General features: G+C 38.5%; 1 protein-coding gene across 1 annotated transcript in view; it reads left to right on the top strand.

Moving 5' to 3' along the window:
* Positions 1 to 21,939, top strand: part of LOC109040634 (uncharacterized) — a 117,732-nt gene that overhangs the window by 65,363 nt on the left and 30,430 nt on the right. The window contains 1 exon segment of the mRNA XM_072303066.1: positions 19,187 to 19,247. Within this exon segment, the coding sequence (XP_072159167.1) occupies positions 19,187 to 19,247 (61 nt within the window).

Here is a 21,939-nt window from a genome sequence, read left to right as displayed (position 1 = left end):
AAAAAAGTTAAAGTCTTCATCTCAATTCGTTCACATATAACGGATGTGATGCGGATGCCTTGGGCTAGTGGTGCGGAACTGTTGGATCACCCTGTATAGACGAGGAAGTTGGATCGCCGCGAACGAGTATAATAACGGCTAATTACGGATCCGATTTAATAGTGTGAAGAGAGCTCGAGAGATTTTGCGCCGTTGGTATAGCTCAGGTGTACGCATTGGAAATTGGATCGCATGATCATGTGGTTTGGACTGCCAATAAGTACTTTCATATAAAAATTTGCTCCAACTTCCAAAATTCATCACAAACTTCTCTTTAATGCACTAAGGAGTTCGTATGCCTTAGGCTAAGTCAAAGTGGTCCGTGGGTACGAATCTCTAAGAAACACCGTTAGGAGGCTACACAAGCTCTCAATAATTATTAAAAACACAAAAATGTTGATGAGTACCTGCGGAGGTATGAATCTACCTTAAAATTTATAAACCGTGCAACAATTCTTCTTAATATTTCGAATTTTTTTTGAAACCAAATCATGTTAATCCCTTGTAATGACCTTCTTCCATCGTTATGCAGTTAAATTTCACTGGAGATTCGTTAAAATTGTTTTTCTTACGGTGCTATGTTAAAGATCTTCTTCAGTGGCGCGGCATGTTTTTCGATACATTGATTGATCTGCCATTTAAACCTACGGAAAAGGATCGATAAAGACGGTGTTTGCAACGAACACCCTAATAATCGATTCTTTACAATAGCTTCAAATAGGGAATTATCGATAATCGATCATTCACGCCTCGCCGCCGACCTCCTTAAACTTCCCTTAATCACAATGCACACTATATTGGACCTTCCAAGGAAAGGAGCTGTTTAAAGAGCGACTATGAATACGATCCATCTTCGTTCGGCTTGTTGTCCAAGCTGTTTCGAGCTTGTGTGAAGGTCGAAAAAACAAATGTTGAAAAAAATAAAATAAAATAGTCGTCAGCGTGTCCTGTCCTGACCATCCTCAGTGGGACCTTGCACATTGAAGTACCCATACAACATTACGACAAAATTCCTCCGATTCCATAACACATCATAATTGGGCTGCATTTTGCAATTTGGAACTATAAATTCTGGCTCATCTGAAAAAACACTTATGTGCATGGGGAAACTAATGGCATATATGTTGTTTTTAAACCGGGCTAGAATTTATAGTTCCAAATTGCAAAATGCAGTCCAATTGATCCCACGTGGATCTTTGTCATGATCACTTCTCGCCCGTGGTGGGTCGTTCAAGTTCCAGAGGCGCCGCCAGATAGCACTTAAGTCACTCGTTTGCGAGACGTTGGCACGCGAAAGACGCATGTTGTGCGAAGGTGCAAGGCATCGGGCAGTCCGGGAGTCTTACTTCATAAGCAGAATGACTATACTTGAAATAGTTTACAATAACTGTGTCAGCAGCTTTAGCTCCTTTCGGTTCGTTAACCTGCCAGCATCGCTCCGCCGGTCTCGGATGAGAGTAGACGGTTGAGGGTGAGATGACTGCTAATTAGTCAGATTCCAGGTAGTTATTATGTAACGCCATCGGGCAAAGGGCGCCACTAAGTTTTGCAATTTTCTGGTTTTCGAAACGGAAATTTTGTCACTGAGGAGTATAGCGTAGGAAAGTATTCTGTCCATCATCACGGAGAAATTTGAGTAAATATACTATGTCACCTCCCGGCCAAAGTACCACAAGCGCCATGCGCCATTTCAAAATGTCCGTCGCCTTATTATTTTTTTACAGGAAAATTGTTCAAAGAAGCTGCCCGAAAATTTCACTGAATTTTCCTCGCGCTGCCGTTAAAATTCAGTGAAATTTACAAACAGATTCAACAAACAATTTCTCTGTAAAAAAATAAAATGGCTGCGGAAATTTTGAAACGTCGCATGACGTTTGTGCCTTAATAAACGATTCTTTACCACAGCTTCAACTGGGGAAATATCGATAATCAATCGTTCACGCCTCGCCACAGGACGAGTTAGCTCCGAGAAAGTGTCCCAGAGCATTTTTACGCACAGGTACGCTACAAAATGCTGTAGTTTATTATTTTGCTGTGTCAATTGGTTTCTCGTGTATAAGCAACCAAGTCGGTACCCAGTTCTGTCAGAAGGTCATCTTGTCTTATGATAATCCTTGACTTTCTGGATCATCTCTACTTTCCTGCCCCTCGTTGAGGTCTCATTGAGAAATCGTGTAATTCTCAAGTATCAAAAAAACTTTTATACACACAATGTTGTAATTTACATTTCACACAAACGATCATCATTATTTTCTTTTTAGCGACCTTAAAGTCTTAATTATTCTATTACATTCAAAGTAAAGCGATAAGTACCAATGCAAGCAGTACCAATGGGTTGTACATTCAATTTTTAACGAGAAGAAGAATGGGTCTCCAAGAAAGGTTGAATATTAGATCAGATTTTAATGATAAAGATTGGAGTTACTTCTTTCGTAAAGGTTTAATTCCATCGCTCAAAATAGTAATTAAGGGAGCTATTTCCAGATGTTCTGGGGGTTTGAGACATTTGAAAGACCCCTGAATCCTATTTTTAATTACTTTTTTAAAATTCTACCGTCTCCTTTCGAGGGTTCAAGAGTTCAAAGGTTCCTGTTCTAGATCACTCACGCAAAAATGTATCGGCGGCCGGTCTGGCATGTGACGAGAGTTCTTTAAAAGGTCTGCGGGGCTTGAATAATTAAACTCCAATTTGATCACTTATATGGAACCTCCCCTTTTCCTCTCCATAGCCCTTCCCTGGCTATCATTCATATTCATACCCAAGATTCAGTCATTTACATAGCATGCAAGTGCATTTGCGTGTCCTAGGTAATGGATGTGTGACAGTTTACACGATTGCTTGTGTTAACTCGTGGCAGGGCACAATTTCAAATGCATTGCTGTCAGACATTTGTAAAAAATCCAATCCATCCATCTTGTGTTGAGTTGAAAATTTGGAATAGAATCAAAACGAATTCATCCACTTTCGTGCTTTGAAAACTTAACATTAGCGGGGAACTTTAATCGAGCATTTGTGATTGTATTTCTTGACTTTCTTCAATTTTGAACGTGGCTTTACTTTTTTGCACCTACCATCAATCACGTCTAATAAAATTATTTGTCCAATATTACAAGCATACTCCTTGACGCCTCATTATAAATTATTTGAGTTTTTTAGGGAATTTTTCCGGCCGATTGTAATGATGCTAATGCTCACTTACATATTAGTTCAACATAAATTCAAAAATTCAAGAAAGTTGGGAAAAATTTGTTTTCAAGTCGTTAAGAAAATTCAATAAATGTTTTCCATACAGCATTTTTTTTTTTTTTTTTTTTTTTTTTTTTTTTTTTTTTTTTTTTTTGAGGCAACCGAAATTCCGTTTGAACCATTTTTGATCTCTGCTGTTTTGAAAGAATGAACTAAAGCCAAGCACATCTGTGCGTGCTATCTAATTGTAACGTTGTGTAAAAATGTTGAACGCATTGAAAATATTTAATCCAATGTTTAAAGTGAGAAATAAGCATCCTTCAGAATTCGCATTTCGGAATTATTTCCCTCATTCAACACAAAGCCCAACCTGTGTTAATAGGCTGATGATAATTGTCGTCTGACCTATTTACCGCATACAGTGTATCAAAAAAATACAGTATCAATCATAAAATTGGCAACTATGCTTTATTTACGAGACACCGCCAGCATGGGTTACCACGCCAAGCAGACATGTATCTTTGTGTGTAATGTCTTGTTTAACTGAAGTGTCATAGGTTAAAAGTGACTTAAATCATAAAACAAGTAGCTAGTATGTGAAGAATTTGATACAGTATCCTTGAAAATGAAAGTTCTCTATGATAAGAGAGCATTTCAGACCGACAGGAATACACAATTGAGTTATCTGGCTGATCATTCCTTAAAAATGACGTCCTTTACAGGAAGTAAATCTTTCTCCGCTGATATTTGGCAGATCTCATTATCCTTTGCTTTGGGGTCACGTCTAGATTACATGATGCTAAATTTGCGGTTATTTGACCTCTCAAACCGAACTACGCCCTTTTGCTGCCGCACTAGAGAGAAGCACTATATGAGCTTTCAGACGTTGTCAAATTTCCTATCATCAATGCCTATGATTATCGTTTTTGGCGTTCCATGAATACTTTTCTTTTAATTTTTTAGATGATCTCTTACCCTACTGGATTTCAGACATCAATAAATTTCAAGGCAAGATATTCGTGTATATATAACTTCTCTAAAAAAGATCACGCCCATTTTCAAAATTATCTGTAAAGACGTTAATAGCCTGAGACACTGAATGTCTTAAAATTATAATAACTAACTAACTATTCTATCAGGGAAATTTTGCCACATACATTCATAGGCGTTTATCCATAGCACGGCGGTATGCTTAACTTTCTCGTGGAGTGATGGGTTTGACTTCGAGTTTAAGAATAGAAACTGCGCTAAAAAAAAAAAAAAAAAAAAAAAAAAAAAAAAAAAAAAAAAAAAAAAAAAAAAACCGATGATCTTCATAAAAGTTTCATCGGAAGTGTGCGGGGCAGGAGCCTCGTGAGTTCTTAAAATATCCTGATGAATTTCTTTCGTCCTTTCTTCATTTCTTTTCGAGACAGCCGAAATCTCGTCCCCCCAAAAGGAGAAGGGGGTGGGAAAATTCAACATTTAGCGTAATGTATTTTATAAACGGCCCTTATTTCAAAAAATACCCATCTAACTTTTCTGGCCTTGCGATTAAGTCTCCAAAGAAGTGCCAACAATGTTTATCACATAAACACGCATACAACATGCCCATACCTTTGGTCGCAAAATCCGAAGTATAGCATTACTTTTTCATAACGGTTATAACAAAAATTACCCGTCTAACTTTCCTAGCTTTGCGTTAAAGTCTCCAGATAAGAGCTAATAATGTGCATAGCATGTGTTTGCATACAACATGGGTGTTTTTGATCGAAAAATCCAAAAGTTAGCCTTTATAGGCCCCTTTGTAACAAATAGTACTTGTCTAATTTTTCTAGCCTTGCGTTTAAGTCTCCAGAAAAGTGCTAGGAATTTGTAGCCTTTTACTTCTATGGCGAAGCGTATTTCTCGCTCTCATAAATCATTCGTCCAGAACCAATACGTGAAACTGATAAACTCAAATGCATCATTCAGTTTTGTCTACCACAATCGGATTAAAGCGCGTGCGGAGCACGGGCTGTATGCTCGTCTAAGAGATCTGAAAATTTCAAGGAAAAATATACTTAACTTTCTTAAAAAATTAATTCACCATCAGTGAAAGTTTGGTAACATTGACATGATCATAAGGTGTTTTTCTTTAGCGCGGCAGTCAAGGAACTTTGGGCCATTTTTCTCCGGGAGGGAAGGTGAAGACACGTCTGGCACGAACCATTCGCAGACAAGAGCGGCTCGAGCCATGAGACTGAGGATGGAGTGTGGATTGTGCTGATGAATGAATTCCAGCCGATCTCGATGTGCGCTAGCCCCGCGGAGGGGGGTCACCCGGGGGACGGGGGGCCCTCGGTGCATACATTCCGGCCGTGTGACACCACGACTTACGATTGTCACTGACCGCGGATTCACTTTCATTACACCTCGGCACACACTCTTAGGAATCCAATTGGCATGTGAACACAAACCCCGTTTATAATGAAATTAGAGTTTTTAATCGACGGGAACTGTTCGGCAAGACAATAAGTTAGATGGTGCACAAATTAGAAGGCTTGATGGAAAGAAATTACCCTTTTAAAGAGCTTTTTGTTTTATTGCGTTGGCTTTGTTAGAAACACGAGCTTTAAGAATTTCAGGAGCCTTTCTAAGTCGGAAATTCCTAAGGTTTTTCCACGATCACTGAAAAAAAATGTGCTTGGCTCAAGTATGATGATTCTTGAATTTGCCGCCAAGAATGTTATTCATCTTGGTTTAAGCTGAATTTGTCTTCCTACAAAGAAATGAAGGCTTGGGTTAAGCAAAAAACTAGTTTACATTAAGCAGTAAAATTCTTGATTTAAGAAAAAATACTTCTTGGCGGCAAATTTAAGATTCTTTTTTTTTCCAGTTGACCACGAGACAACATGAGGCAACACAACCACCAACAAGTTTTTCAGAGGGCAACATTAAAACCACTAATAACAAGAAAACTATAAGTAAAATTGTATCAATAAAAATGATAAAAATAGTTTCTTTGGTAGTTTTACATTATAAGCTCACGATTATTCTCAGATGATGTTCCGCTGATGAACTTGATTCTTTTATTCTAAATTCAGTCCAATTTTTGACGAATTCGATGGTATTGTTTTGAATTTATGAGAACTAGCTAATTGAATTAACGATGCACTCGGAACTTTAATTTAGTTGTCATCTAGGCTCCTAACACTCTAACATACCCTGTACGCGTTGTCCTTATAGTTGCACAATTTTGAACGTTTACGAGATCAAAAAGTTAGACAAGGAATAATAAATTGATCGCTTATTCAGGTTTAAATTGTACTGTTTTGCTTCAGTATTAAAATCAGTTAACATGCAATATCTCAAGAAGTTGCTCCTTCAGGGTAAATTCTATTTGACAGCAAGCAATTAAGAACAAAAGTTGGATTTCAGTAGGTGAACTGGAAAAATATCGAGCTTTGTAAAATGTAGCAGGTCGTTAAGCTTAATACCGTTGTTGACCTCCCTGTAATCTTCCAGATGAGAAGGCTCATGTGATTGGTCTTGGCGTAAAACCAGCAGATCTATAAGGACGTATTCGCATGATCATTGGATCGGAGATCACATTTACAAAAGTAACATGTTAAATATGCAACTTTTACACATTACCTCTCACAATTATTTTCCACGGAAAACACCAATCCATAATAGTCCCTACAAAAAATGGTCAACTAGGAAATTGTTCTGCAATTATATCTGTCCAGCAGATACTTTTTATGAAGGTCATTTTAGCCCCAAAAATGATTAAATCACCCTGATACCTCCCTATTTTGAATATTCATAAATTACTTTCTGATACAAATTACGGGATTCATATATCAGATCAAAATTTGGTTTCAGCGCACTCAATGATTAACAAGAAATAATAATTATTACAGATGCCATTCTCGGTAACAACTCAAGGGAAAAACAATTGTGGTTAGTGCCTCAAAAATATGTTTATAGCATTTTTCAAAACTTCAGCCCTGGTCTTACTATTAATAAGTTAAGGTCAAGCTATCAGTAAAAAAGTTCATGAAATAGTTGTTACATTATCACCGAAGTATCCTGACGATGTCACCATGAGTTATGACGAATATATCGATGACGCCATGCACCAGAACTTTAGCACACTCTGTATAAAGCTCCCATGAACAGCTTCCTAGAAATTTTCTGACATGTGCAACTTGGAATACATCTCTAGAAGCTCAAGAGCAATACTGCGCCGTGCTAGGAAAAAACGCCGTATGAACATTCGAGAGTTGCCAACTTTCCTCCGATAAAATGCTCATTTCTGAGGGTATTTACGTATATTCTTTCTTGAAAGCCTTGTTAAAAATGGGTCGAAATTCGCCCCTTTTTAGGCCCTCGATTTTGCAAACGGGAATTGTGCCAAATTGTTGCATATGATGCCCTAAGTCTCTGGTAAAAATTTCAGCTTGAGTTGAAAAGTGGTTTCGGAGATACGGGGGGGTGAAGTGGGGGAGTTGAGCGGCTGGCGTGCGCTATTTCCGCGGCTGTTCCTCGCCAAATCTTCGTTTTGATGTCACCCGTTACATGTTTTTCTATGTAATTTTTCGCGTACTTTCCATTTCTGGCCTTAAAAATTACTTACAACCACTTTTCAAGGCGCTAGGGGGTGAAAATAGGGGTTGAACGGCCAGCGGCGCGCTCTTTCCTTGGCTGTTCCTCGCCAAATCTTCGTTTTGATGTCACCCATCACATGTATTCCTATGTAAATTTTCGCGTACCTTCCGTTTCTGACCTTAAAAATTACTTACAACCACTTTTTAAGGCGCTAGGGGGTGAAAGTGAGGTTGAGCGGTTGGCGGCGCGCTCTTTCCGCGGTTGTTCCTCGCCAAATCTTCGTTTCGATGTCATCCATTACATGTTTTCCTATGTAATTTTTCGCGTACTTTCCATTTCTGGCCTTAAAAATTACTTAAAACCACTTTTCAAGGGGCCATGAATTTTTTTCGCATTATTTTTTTTTTTATTTTTTTATTTTCATTTTTTTAAGTTGTTTTAATTGATTTCGTATTATTCCCTAAGATCTATTCGTGCCGTATATTTTCACGTTTTCTCAGTGTACCTCACACGTCGCACGAGAAAATATATACGCATGATTTCATCGGATCATAAATGTTTACACGCCAAAATGACATGGCAAATATGGGGAAAAATCTGAGATATGCCCCGGGCAGTACATTAATATGATTAATAAAAAATCTGTCCTTTACTTCGTTACTTATTTATTTAAAAGCAGCCATTACCAGCCTACACGCCGTATTTAAGGATATTATGACCACAGATACATTTACACGTTCACGCTGAAAGATCAATCGTCACCCTAATTAAGTCAAGGGAAGTATGAAAAATTAAGAGCTATGGCAAGTTATCGATTCAAAAATGTGCCTTCCCCCCCCCCTCATGAAAGCTTTAAAGCTTTACTCGATGATTCTGCCATTATTCTACCATCTCCCTTCTACGAACGCTCGTCTTTCCATATTATTTAGGCGTGTAAACATTTATGTTCGGATGAAATCATGCGTATATATTTTCTCGTGCGACGTGGGAGGTACACTGAGAAAACGTGAAAATATACGGCACGAATAGATCTTAGGGAATAATACGAAATCAATTAAAACAACTTAAAAAAAAAATGAACAATAAAAAAATAAAAAAAATAAAATAAATGCGAAAAAATTCATGGCCCCTTGAAAAGTGGTTTTAAGTAATTTTTAAGGCCAGAAATGGAAAGTACGCGAAAAAATACATTGGAAAACATGTAATGGATGACATCGAAACGAAGATTTGGCGAGGAACAACCGCGGAAAGAGCGCGCCGCCAACCGCTCAAACCTAACTTTCACCCCCTAGCGCCTTGAAAAGTGGTTGTAAGTAATTTTTAAGGTCAGAAACGGAAAGTACGCGAAAAATTACATAGAAAAACATGTAACGGGTGACATCAAAAAGAAGATTTGGCGAGGAACAGCCGCGGAAATAGCGCACGGCAGCCGCTCAACTCCCCCACTTCACCCCCCCGTATCTCCGAAACCACTTTTCATCTCAAGCTGAAATTTTTACCAGAGACTTAGGGCATCATATGCAACAATTTGGCGCAATTCCCGTTTGCAAAATCGAGGGCCTAAAAAGGGGCGAATTTCGACCCATTTTTAACAAGGCTCTTTGCATACGATTTAGATCTGGCTGCGAATGAAATTATCTTAAAAATCGGAGGAAAAACACCAACAAATTTCTCCGTAAATTCTTATTTTATCAAAGGAAATTTGGCAACGTCAGAAGGCTCTTGCGGCGTTTTTCCTTACCACGGCAGGATACCACACCGCTGCTTTCTTTTTCTCTCACTTGTCCTCCACTCCATTTTCCGAGTCACCGATAATCCCGAACACGCTCCCAGAACTTGAAGCACGATCGGAGGAGAGTGCGACCGAATAAAGAGCGAATTAATTTGGCCCTACCCCGTCACACGCGCTCTTGACGCGGTCCATTCAACGCAGTCTCGAATGAATCTCTCAATATCTAAACCGAACAGGTCCATCTTCAAATGAGCCATGGCAAGTTAGCATTCTTAAGGACTCTAGGGGTCATAAAAAAATAGATTTACTCGGTTTCGATACTCTCCGATTCGTGTGTGCGAGTCTCACGTCACGTTACGAAGCATCCGACGTCCGACGTCCGACGTCCACCTCACATCTCAACTCGGCCCATTCAAAGTCATTGTCACGCCTTGACGCGCTGAGGCGTTACGTCACGCAGTGTTGTCCATTCCCCAGAAGCGCCCTAAAAAGTTACAATCATCAATCAGGCTTTACATGTGTCGCAGGCAAATAGTGAAATCAGGCATTTTGTCAAATGCCTAGGCATATAGTTAAATTTTGACGGTCTGTACAATTTTTTGAATTTATGGCGAGGAGCTCGCAAGTTTTCAATATGTTTTGGAAAAATAACTCATCACACCTACGAATTCTTCTTGTCTCTTCCTCTTTATTTGCCTCTCATATTTTTAAATGATGAAATCCTAAAAATTCTGTATTTTATGACATACTGAAAATTTCCAGATAAGTGTCTGTGCAGGAGCTAAAAACGGTTTAAAATACTATTGTGCGATGCAAATTTTTACTGAGAATTTTGTCTTACAGGAGAAATTAATTATTTTGTCAAAAATTAGGAAAAGAAGCAGAATTTCAATATAAGTTAGAATATTTGACTATTTGCCTAGGCATTTGACAAAATGCCTAATTTTACTATTTGCCTGCGACATATATATTATGGGTACAAGTTGGCAGCTCCGCCGAAAGTCCGCGTATGTCTCGAGTCGCTGGTGATGTCTGCGCATGCGCCGAGCCTACTTCCGCGGTTCTGAATCGAAAGCTCCGATTTCTGATTGGTTTAAGTAAAAGAGCTCTTACCCTCGAAGTTCTACAATGGATTCATTAGGTGACCGCGTAAGGTTGAATATTGAATGTTATGGGACGTAATAAGGCGAATCGGAATGAGTTCGTTATGATGGAGTTCGTCAAATCAGGGAAGTTGGAAATGACATCGTTTTCGGTGTTATGACTAAACACCTAGTCTAGTGCCCCCTTATGTCAACCCTTATGACGGAGAAAATGCGGCTAAAAACACTTGCTTAAGTTCACTGTAAGAAGAGACGAAGGTGGTGATAAAGGATGGCAGCAAGGGGCTTTACAAGAAATAAGAAATATCCAACTCCTTTGAGGGATGTGGAAGGACAGGGGACTGTTGTGGTTAAATGCCACAGAATTCCAGGGAACGCTGTAAAAGTGGTCATTGTGTATCTGAACTTGTTTGGATTTTAAAAATTTCGTCATATTTTGAAAGTTAGGGTGAGTTCAAAACTAAAAAGTCATGCCTTTTTTTGTCAAATCAAAAAGACGGAAATGCGTTGAATTTAAAACAAAAGACAACATTTTAGAGATCCAAAACTCCTGTGGATATCCATCAATTTTACCAGACGATGCAAAATTGAATGTCAGGAAATGTATACATTCAAGTCTGAGCAATTGGGACTCTGATCACTTATAATCATTTTTTTGTAGGAGATAGGGGATCTATGATTTTTTTCCGTCCTATGATGTTTAATAATAATTTTTTGAGCTTTTTCTCTGCCTTGCTGGCTGATTAATGTCAAGTGCAGCATATGGTAATAAGAGTTTTCGAATTAGATCTCAATGATTCTTCTGCAACATAATGCTCATCAGTCTTCTTTCAAAAAGAAGAGGAAAAGGTGGAAACTTTAGTTGGTTTTCTTCCAAACATTGCAGCGTTAAACGTACATTAGCGCCTGCAAGACTGAAGGAATACTTCACGCATTGCGCCAAACAGCACGTTCGAGGCACACGCATATTAGCGCCTACAAGACTGCATGAATACTTCTCGCAATGCGCCAAACGCAGTGCTGCCGGTCAGTACTCAGTTGGCATGAATCGCATATTAGCACCTACCAGACTGTAGGTTATCTTCACGCGTTGTATGCACAGCACGGTGCGGTGCTTTAATTGTAACTGAAGTGCTGTGTGCAGAAAAGGCATTTCTTATTGCGGTGTCTTAAAATATTTGCTAACGTTTCATACATTATAATTTAAGCAACTACATGCTATTCCTTGAAACTTTTAATGAATTTTCTTTATGTTTTTACAATGCTAAAAACCAAACTTGACCTAGGCCTAAACTAAACCTAAATTCGACGTTGAAGTTGCCGCAAAACTAGGATCACGCGTCATCCCTTTCAACGTGCTCTGCCCGGTTTTAAACCACAATTAAAGGGTAAATACGTATCTTAATTACAACGATTTAGAAACTCTGGCAGTGTTTAATTGATGTTTAAATTTTGCGGCAATAACTGCCCGATGAGAAAGTTAAAAAAAACACGCCTTTTCAATATTATTGACATGACAATAATTCAATCTTCATCGGCTAAGCTGTCACTGCTTTGCATGTACCTAGAGATCAACATAATTTTCTCATAGAAATTATCATATACCACTTCGTCATTTCAGGAATGAAAAGCTTTTCATAGATATGCGGTGAGTATGCGCAAATATTTGAGATCCATCCTAGTTTAAAATAAAAATCAGTAGAGACACTGTGAAGCCACATTCCGATAAGTTGTGGAACCTAAATGCGAATAATCATATGCTACAGTAAAATCAGTGGATCGAAAAGTTAAAATAAAAACCAGTCCGAAACCGTGCGCACGATGTCCGGAGGAAATGTGTCACCAAAGCAACGATTGATTATCGACCGCTTATGTAACAAATCAATGAGAAGAGCGCTTGTGCTGATTCAATAATCGTAATCAATCCATTCTTGCGCGCATGAACACTACATTTTCCCCGTCGGTGTTGCCAGTTTTTTCGGAGCATTTAAATGTAGCAAGTAGCTTCGAATGTGGGAGAACCTTGTTGCCGTGCTCAGGAGAATCTCCGTATGAAATCTTTGCTAATTTTCTTTGATAAAATACCAATTTCTTGGTACTCTCATGAATATTTTTCTTCCAATTTTTCGGATAATATTGTTGGCAATTTTACCTAAAATTCCTAAAGATTCCAAGGAAGAATATTTGCAACTTTCCTAAAAAATTAATGTTTTATCGGAGGAAATTCGGCAACTCTCGAATGTCCATACGACGTTTTTCCTTAGCACGGCAGTATGATCAATTAAAGGCTCCCGACAACAATGCAAGGCAAGTAAGTACTAGATAAAATAAATAGGTCTCTTACGGATTAAAACTGTCCCCACCGGTTACAGCCGCCAAGTTTGATATCTGGAATCGGAAAGATAATTATTTGACAGATAGTTCTCAATGTTCTAATATTTAATGAGTTATTGCATCTTGTGTCTCGTCGACTGGCCTCGATCCGTCTGCCAATTCAGATTGGTGGGCGAGCATTACCACTTTTGCCCAGAAAATGATAAAACGGATACGCTGCGCATTGCATTAGCGCAAAAATAAACTAGATTCGTGACCATTTACTTCGAGAGACAAAGTAGCATTTACCATCGAAAACCCAAATTTCGGTTTTGCGACTGAGCTTGATTTACCTTTTGACAGTGGAGCTGCCTCCCCTGCGGACGATTTCGAATGGGGAATGTGCAATGCATGCATTAATGAGATGTATTTTTAAAGCCGTATTCAAAGTGCATTAACACTTTCTCTCCTTTCATTTTTGGGCTTCCATGCAGAGGGAAGAAGTCTCGTTAATATCCTCAAATTAGTCCTTAATAAAAGAGAGGAGTTTTATGTCTAATGTCTCTACGTCGAACATTCAAAAATCATTACGAGCTGTAGTGCAAATCAATGGCGACACCAAATACCAACATTGTATACTGAACCTAGTCAATAGGAGAAGGCGGACAACATTTGGAAATTTAAAAGCTTATAACTCCATTTATACACAATTTTGAGGTTCTAAAAGTGGTTCCACTGGTTTTCTCGTAAACAATTTTCGACCAGAGGCAAAAACCTTAAAATTTAAAATGTGACGGAATAAACTTCAAAATTTGCAGTTTTAGTAAACAATTTAATGTTTGACCTCTCTGATTGACTCGATCCACCGTGCATCGTCGATGATTTTTCGAGTCGTAGTAATAGATAAAAAAAAAAATCTTCAAAAATTTTAAAGAGAAGGCGGTGTCCTCCCTCTTCGCTCCACACACTGCCTCTGTCGAATTTCCAATTTTTCGCATAAAAACTCTATACTTTAGTATTTTATGAAAACTCTTCCCTTAACCTGCAAAATCGGTTATTTATTGGTATAACTTGGCACTACCAGCAGTTTTACCGGAGGGCTCCAGATTAAACTGTGCTTCAAAGCGTCTCTACGTGAATAATTTGAGATCACGCGCGACGTCTCGATCTCGGGGATTATCCAAATTCAGGCTTTTGACTCTTGAATATCTCAATCGGTCGAACGAACAGTATTCCAATGTGCTAAGCTTTCTTTTTATTATTCATTCTTAGTCATGATCAAGGTATGCTGGCTCTCTTTTCACGTCACAATTTAACGAACTTCAGACATCTTGTCAACTTATCAGAAATTCACGTTTGAGGAACGGGTCATTGGACCATTTTTTTGAGCAACGAATGTGGAGCTAAATAATTCCGAATTTTCAGGAAAAAATGAACAGCGAGATTATAATATTCATTCAGTTGATTTTTTGATACTCGGAATTCCATTATTCAGACAAAAATAGGGGAATAAAATGAAAAAAGAGGAGGAATAATAAAAACAGATCAGTGCGGCCTTTGCAGCGGTGGTTGAACGTGAGCATGATGATGAATTGGTGATGATGTGATTTTTGTGATTTTTCTCGGCACTAAAGAAATCAATTAACGCCATTCAATGAATTATTCAAAGTTTTTGAAGTTTCATAAGTCATCAAAAATTTTCAACGAATAATTGAAATTTTTTTATTAGTATTGACTCAACATCAAGAAATGATCAAAAATGACGATTTCCTGTTTTTGGCCTCTTTCCTTCCTTGATTAGCTGATTGCGCATACACAGATAGGAAAACTCAGCAAAAACTTTTGGTCAACACGGGAAATGAAACACAAAATGGACCGCGCTTAACAGAAATCATCCAAGTCACATCAGCTATTGCCAAAAACTGGGCGATTAAGTTTTTTACGAGAGATAGTTTGATTTCCTTGAAAATTTTGAGGATTTTGCTTCGTGCTATGCAGAAAATTCACCAAAATTTGCACCAAAATCCACAAATCCGTTTTCATGTAAAGCATTTCAATTGCCCGATCAAATTTGGCGATAGCTGATGTGGCTTGGTTCCTTTCCGCTTGATGCAGTCCGAAGAACCCAAGCCTTCGTTCGACTCTGGGATGTCCTGGTTTCTCCATCGTTTTCTGCGCTAAAGTCACCGCAAATTGTAACAAAGTCAAAAGAATATTTGGGTTGGTTCGTGTTACACCTCCTGTATTAACGAAACATTACACAAGAAGACAAATATATTTACTATCGTTGTAGGGATCTGAGTAGGAACTTTCCCCTTCCCGGGGACTCTCCGTGAAATTCCCAGCTAAATCTATTTCCATAAGGTAAGGTCCCACACTTTAAAGATCCTCCAGGGACTTCATCGCCTCCCGCCCGCGGTGCTTCATTTTCCCGGGAAACTTCGAATTTGATCTCTGGATACAATTAGGATAGGGTTAATTAATTTGATTAATTGCTAGCTTTGATGGCGCTGATATTTCCATCCGCGCCGCGAAGCGCACGCGCAGTGCGCAGGCGCCGCCCACGCTTCTAGATCCGCTCGAGTAGCGGTCGCTCTGTCAAAGAGCCCCCCCCCCCCCCCCACCAGCATAGCGAGGCGCACTCACCTTCAACCACGAGAGCCGGCGTTAGTTTTTGCACACATGTCCAGATCCAGAGCGTGCCGACACGAACCGCTGTGCGTATGTTGCCCGATTTGTTTGTAAAATCTGATTTTGGCGCCGGATATTAGAGTAGTTGCACAAGCCAGAGTTTCTAGTCCTAATTCCAAGTAATGTAAGTTCCATCATAAGTGAGAAAAAAACACTAAGAAGTGGCCCGAATACTGTATGTATCAAGATGGAGAAATGGTGCTGGGTCCACACCATTTCGTGGGGAAATCAAAGCCAAGAAGTTCCACAAATTATAATTAGAGTCAAAAATTGATTATTGAGTGTGGAGCCAGCACCAGACATCTGGTAGTGGGTGGACAGTTTTGGTGAATGCGATTAGAGCTACGGTATTTTCTACCATACACTTTGTTGGTGATTACCATCACATTCATATCACTGTACCTCAAACCATACTTTTTTCGTGCAGGATTATCAGCTGAGTAATACTTATAATGCACTATTTATTCCAATAGTGCACAGATTATTTGTGTTGGATCGCGGGGCAAGTTGTTGGGTGACGATAAGGTGTGGGTGCGTTTGAGTGAGACACCGATGCTAAGAGAGGGGGGCAGGGGGTCGCGGTGCCCTCGCGACCCCCTGCCCGTCTCCAGACCCGATACTCACACCTCTCTCACCTGACGCCAGGGCCACTGATATTTTTATAGCGGCTGGGGAGCAAAACAAATGACCCAGTTTTGATTGATCTTCAACGTTGTCATATTTTCCAGAGTAACTCGCATAAATTAAATACCGGCATTTGCACGTCATGAAGTATTTTTTTAAAAAAAAAAAAAACTTTGCATTCCTGCAGTTTTATTTTGGGCCGCATGATATACTTAAGTTTGTATTTTTAATCGTCTCAATGAATGCTAGTGCTAAAATAATATTCTCTCAATTAGGCAGTATCTGACAAAAGAAACCGAAATGTAATGAAAGAAAATTGGACTGCTCCGAGTGATGATAGACCTTCTGGAATTGATTACTATAAAAATATGTTCGTTCATGAAGGTCTAGCTTTAATGAACCGCATACTTTTTATTTATACATGCTCAGTTAAAAAAAGGAAGAAAAAATATTCTTAGATAGGAGTAAAATCCAAATTGAGACGACGATTCGAATATTCTATAAATCAACCAGAGAATAGAATCTCTATCGTCAGAAAATTGATTCTCTCTCAACAGCATGTAAAATGCAGCCCGAATTCAGTGCGGGTTTGGTAATTGATGCTTAAAAAAATATCAGGCTCACGTTTTTAGCAGCTCTTTGTCATTCCAAGATTCCAAAGAAGCTTACATACACCTGGTTCAAATGATATCATTTGATATCATACAATGCAAATTTTACAATTTTCATGAATTGACAAGTAAATGCAAAACATGTTATCCAGATTGGACAAGGCGTATAAGTGCAGTTTTTGCTACTTCGAGAAAAACGTGTTTAAAATTTCTAAATTATTTGAAGCTAATAGTATTTCTGTAAAATGGATTTTCTATAATTGATTTTTGATTTTGACGACGGGAAAAAGTTCAAACTCACATGTTGATGCTTAAAGGTTGAATTTTACAAGCAAATTTTTTGCACAATTTATTTCCAACCTAGATTCAGTAAAAACACTAATATCCCATTTTTTTTTCGAAAACTGCACTTATGCGCCTTGTCCTCCAAACGCCTCATTGAGGAGTCAGAGAGCCTTCAGTAATGATTTTACTCTGAAAAAACTAAAAAGTATAAAAAGTCGTAATGACTATCCACCATGTTTGCCGCAGGGCGTTATTATTTATAAACAAATGATCCTCTTACGTCCAGGCTAAACGAAGGCTCTAACACCTGATGCATGACCCGACCGATCATGACTTTCAGGGTCAAACCCAGCCCAAAAGAGTCCTCGCACAAGGATCTGTGCCATAATCTCTTCTCCTCTGTACGTATAAGTTTTCTATTCGACGTTTCCTTCCTGGACGCGCGCCGCGTTTCGCAAGACTGACGTGTTACGGCTATCTGATTCGCGCGGTTCGCCGAATGTGGCCGGTCTCTTAGTCTATCGCAAAAATCTCGACGAGGTGGACCCAAACAAATTTCGCGCATAAATCAAATCTGAATAGAAGTGAGGTCGATATTTTGCAACGCGAATATTTGTCACCCTATTGTCTTCGGCCTCTACAATTTTGAACCAGATGGGAGGTCAATCGGTGATTTATTGACTTGTAAAGTTGTTGTTGTCAAGTTTCAATTAGGCGACATGTCAAAATATCATAATGATAAGGTGGAGGAACATATATCTTTGGAGAATTTTTCAAGTTTCAACTTATCTCCTGAACCGGTCCACTGAACACATGCACGTGTACTCATGCAAAGCTCTCAATTTTTCTGGTGCACTTTATTCGGAAAGACGAAGACGGAAGAAAACGGAGGAATAAAAAATTGGGAAAGTGAGAAGGAGAGAGGGAGAGAGGAAGAGAGGGGCGGGGGTGACTACATTGTTTGTAGTTTTTGTTGTTTACAAAATCGATCAAAATGAATGTATGTTGGGAGTAAAGAGATATCGATATATCGAAGAAAGTTTGCTGAAATAGTGAGCTTTCTTTTAAGAGAATTGGTTTTAAAGAACGCGACCATTACGCTTTGAAGAATAACTTGGCTTTTTACTAACCCAAAACTCCCCTTGGAAACCCCAAAATATGAAACTGCAATATTTGAACACAAAACATTGCTTCGAGTCACATTGAGCGGTTAATTTCCGCTTGCGGATACCTACAACTTTAATTCAGGTTGCACACAAGGAGCATTTCTGGAAACCAAAAGCTGCAATGGCGTAATAAATTCAATTTTTGCCAAATATTTTTGGAAACCAGTATTTTAGCAATATTTGTTCGGAATCTCATTTTTTGGACACTTTCGCTCTAGACTTGCCTCGAGGTTCTATTTACAAATGTAAGAAGGTACCAATATTATCTTTAACTCAGGTCTTTAGAGCGGACTTAGTATTTGGGAATTCAATGACTCCTGAGCAATTGATGAAAATTGAAAAATTAAATAATTAATCGTCGATACGGCACCAAAGTTCTGGAGACTGATCTGAAGAGGTCGCAGGTACATGACTGATCTCCTTTTGGCAGAGGCTTATCTTAATAAGTACATTCTTCTTCAGCTTAAAAGGTCACGCCAATTCGTGCTCTATTTGGCCCACAAAAATTCCGATCGTAGATAGGTTGTGTTTCTTTGCAGTGAGTGAAATGTAAGGTCAATTAACATGAGTTGATTCAAAATGGCTCTTTGATGAGACTTAGTTGGGTGTCAATCTTAGAACATGCGAAAGATATCTTCTTTTACACACACTTACATTTAAAAAAAAAGTCTTACGCAGGTACATCTTCAAACATATACGAGAGCTCGCATTTATTATAAAATATATCGCGTTCGATACAATGACTGAGGTTATTAGTAAATAATTATTTTTGGTGTGTTATTTCTGAACTCATTCAAATTTTAAAATAACATTTGTACATTTGTTTAATATTCATTCACGAAGATTTTTGTTTTTGCTTCCAGATGGTTCCACCGGACGTGAGATGGATTTTTCCTCTTCTTTCTCTCGCTATCTCATCAATAAGTGAGTTCCTTTAATCAAATATTTTAACATTTTTTATAGTTTTAATTATGTCTATTATGTCAAAAAAAGTAATTGATTTGAACTTTTCTGGAAATTTATTTTGGAACTTTGAAATTCAATGGAACATTTTTTGTAAATTTACCCATACTCTTCCTCTGTTCATGAAGGAAGCACGGCACTCCAAGCTTCAGAGCAAAACGAAGAAAATTTTTCATTTTGATTAGTAGAAATGTCCGATAAGTACTTCGCATTGGAATTCTGCCGTGCCAAAGAAAAGCGTCGTATGAGCCTTCGGACGTTGTCAAGTCTCCTTCGATAAAAAACCAAATTTATTGGGAAAATGTTGAATATTTTTCTCCACAATTTCAGGCTATTTTTTAAGCAATTTCATCTAAAATGTCCGAAAATTTCATGGAAAAATATGCGTGAATGTCGTCGATAATGCATGTTTTATAAAGAGACATTTGGCAACTCTCGAATGTTCATACGACGTTCTTCCTTACCACGGCAGAATTATAATTCATAAAGATACGATTTATACTTGATATTTTATACAATTCTCGATGTTATGGGAGCAATACTAATGATTGGTAACAGTAAAAAAATTGTAATTTACGTCAATCATAACACTGATAAAACCTATTTTTAAACCGAGTTGCAATAATTAACCATTCTAGACTTGTTTTCTGAACACGGTGAAGGTGAAAATCAATTAGAGTCAAATGGTATTGTCTTTTAAGTGCAGCTGAATCGAGCACGCACCAAGGGACTTAATAAGATGTGTTATCTTGATAAAAATTGCCCACATTTTATTCACCGCAAGATCAATCAAATCTAAAATCTAAGTCCAAATCCTACGTTCATTTCTGTACAAGGATCTTCAATTCCTTTGATTGATTGTCGAGCCTACTTGAAACGACGCACAGTGGATCAAGTCAATCAGAGAGGTCGGACATAAAATTTTTGACTAAAGCTGCAAATTTTGATGTTCAATATGTCAAATTTCAAATTTTGAGGCATGCTTCTGGAAGAAAATTTCACGAGAAAACCAGTAGGACCACTTTTAAAACCTCAAAGTTTTTTTTGAACCGAGTTATGAGCTTTTAAAGTTTCCAAACTTTGTCCGACCTTTCCTATTGACTCGATCCACTGTGCGACGACGGACGGGGATTACCTTTTGTGAAGAGCAACCACACTAAGAAAAGTGAGAATAGATAGACTTCCTGTTGATATGCAATAAAAATCGTAAGCGTGCGCGTTTACTACCTACTCACAATTTTAGTGGCGTGACGATGAAAAATATAGGAAGGAAAATGGACGAGTGACATTTATGCAAAACGGTCTATTCTGCAAGTTTTCAATTCAAGTGGGAGGTTGTCTATCCGCAAACGAGGATTTGCGACCACAATCAGTGGGAGAAAAATAAATTTTGACGGCTGAAATAGATAGATTTAACAATCCTACAGCTCTAATTCTATGAGAATCAGTTTTAGCGTCGGCGCTGATCATTGTATTTTCTGTCATTGCATTGGTGCCAATTTTTTAGGAATTTTATAGTGAGATAAAGGAGACAGAAAATAGAATAGTGTAGACAGTGATGATATCATTTGGCATGCAATCGAGGAGGAACTGTGTAAGAAAATCAATTTTGTTAGGTATAATTTAATAATCTAACCCGTGAAACGGACAATACTCATATACTCATGAGCTTTTATATAAGCTTTAATAGACCCATAGACACGGTGACATAGCGAAAACCGCATATTATATCGATTGCATTTTGCAACAAGGAACCAAGAGCATTCCAATGTCGCGAAGATTGTGCAACTTTTTTTACCTTGCAAATGTACTTGCAAAAGTTCACGGAGCTTTGCGCGAAAGTTAAGTTCCGTAAACTCTGTGTAGACAAGGTCCTCCATTTATAAGAAATGAACCAAAAAATTGAAAAAAACAAACATATATGTGGTTTAATACTTTTAATGTCCGCCGGCGTGCCGCGCCGGGCTGATCGCACTGTGGCGCAATGCGTGAAGTATTCCTGCAGTCTTGTAGGCGCTACGCGTTTCACGCCAGTCGCCAACCGCTCCTGACTGCACTGTGTTTGACGCAATGGGTGAAGTATTCATGCAGTCTTGTAGGCGCTAATATGTGTTACATGTCAACCGCCGCGCCGTGCTGAGGGCTCGTCCTTTCATCTCAAATCCTCGTCATCATTCCTCTCTGCGCTGACCTCCAGGCCAAATTCCGCGTTTAGTTCCTGTCTTAACTCGACTAATTAAAGACGCTGTCTCTTTATCACCGAACAACGATAAAATTAGAAATTACTATACTCTCAGGAATGAGATATTTTGTTCCCTTTTCTCATTGATAATTTTTTTTTCTAAATCCGATTTTTTTTATACTTACATTTAAAAAAATTGCAAAATTTGCCGCCCCCTAAATTTTCCGCCATGGGCCGCGGCCCATGTGGCCACCCCCTTAATCCGGCCCTGTGTAACACGTAATACTTTTTTTCTGCAAGTTGAATTTTCCTCGAGAAAGTTACAACTTCTACATGTATCGAAGGGTAGAAAATTCTGATCTACAAATGGGCTGTATTATTTTCATCGATATTTTCAACACTGTTATTTTCAGTTTTTTACATGTGGGAAGTTTCAATATGAGTTACAAATACTAATGTCAAACATAGATA

Source organism: Bemisia tabaci, chromosome 8 (genome assembly GCF_918797505.1).
Source record: "Bemisia tabaci chromosome 8, PGI_BMITA_v3".
Classification (NCBI taxonomy): Eukaryota; Metazoa; Arthropoda; class Insecta; order Hemiptera; family Aleyrodidae; genus Bemisia; species Bemisia tabaci.
The sequence above is the reverse complement of the archived record's forward strand: the minus strand, read 5'-3'. Positions and strand labels throughout refer to the sequence as shown.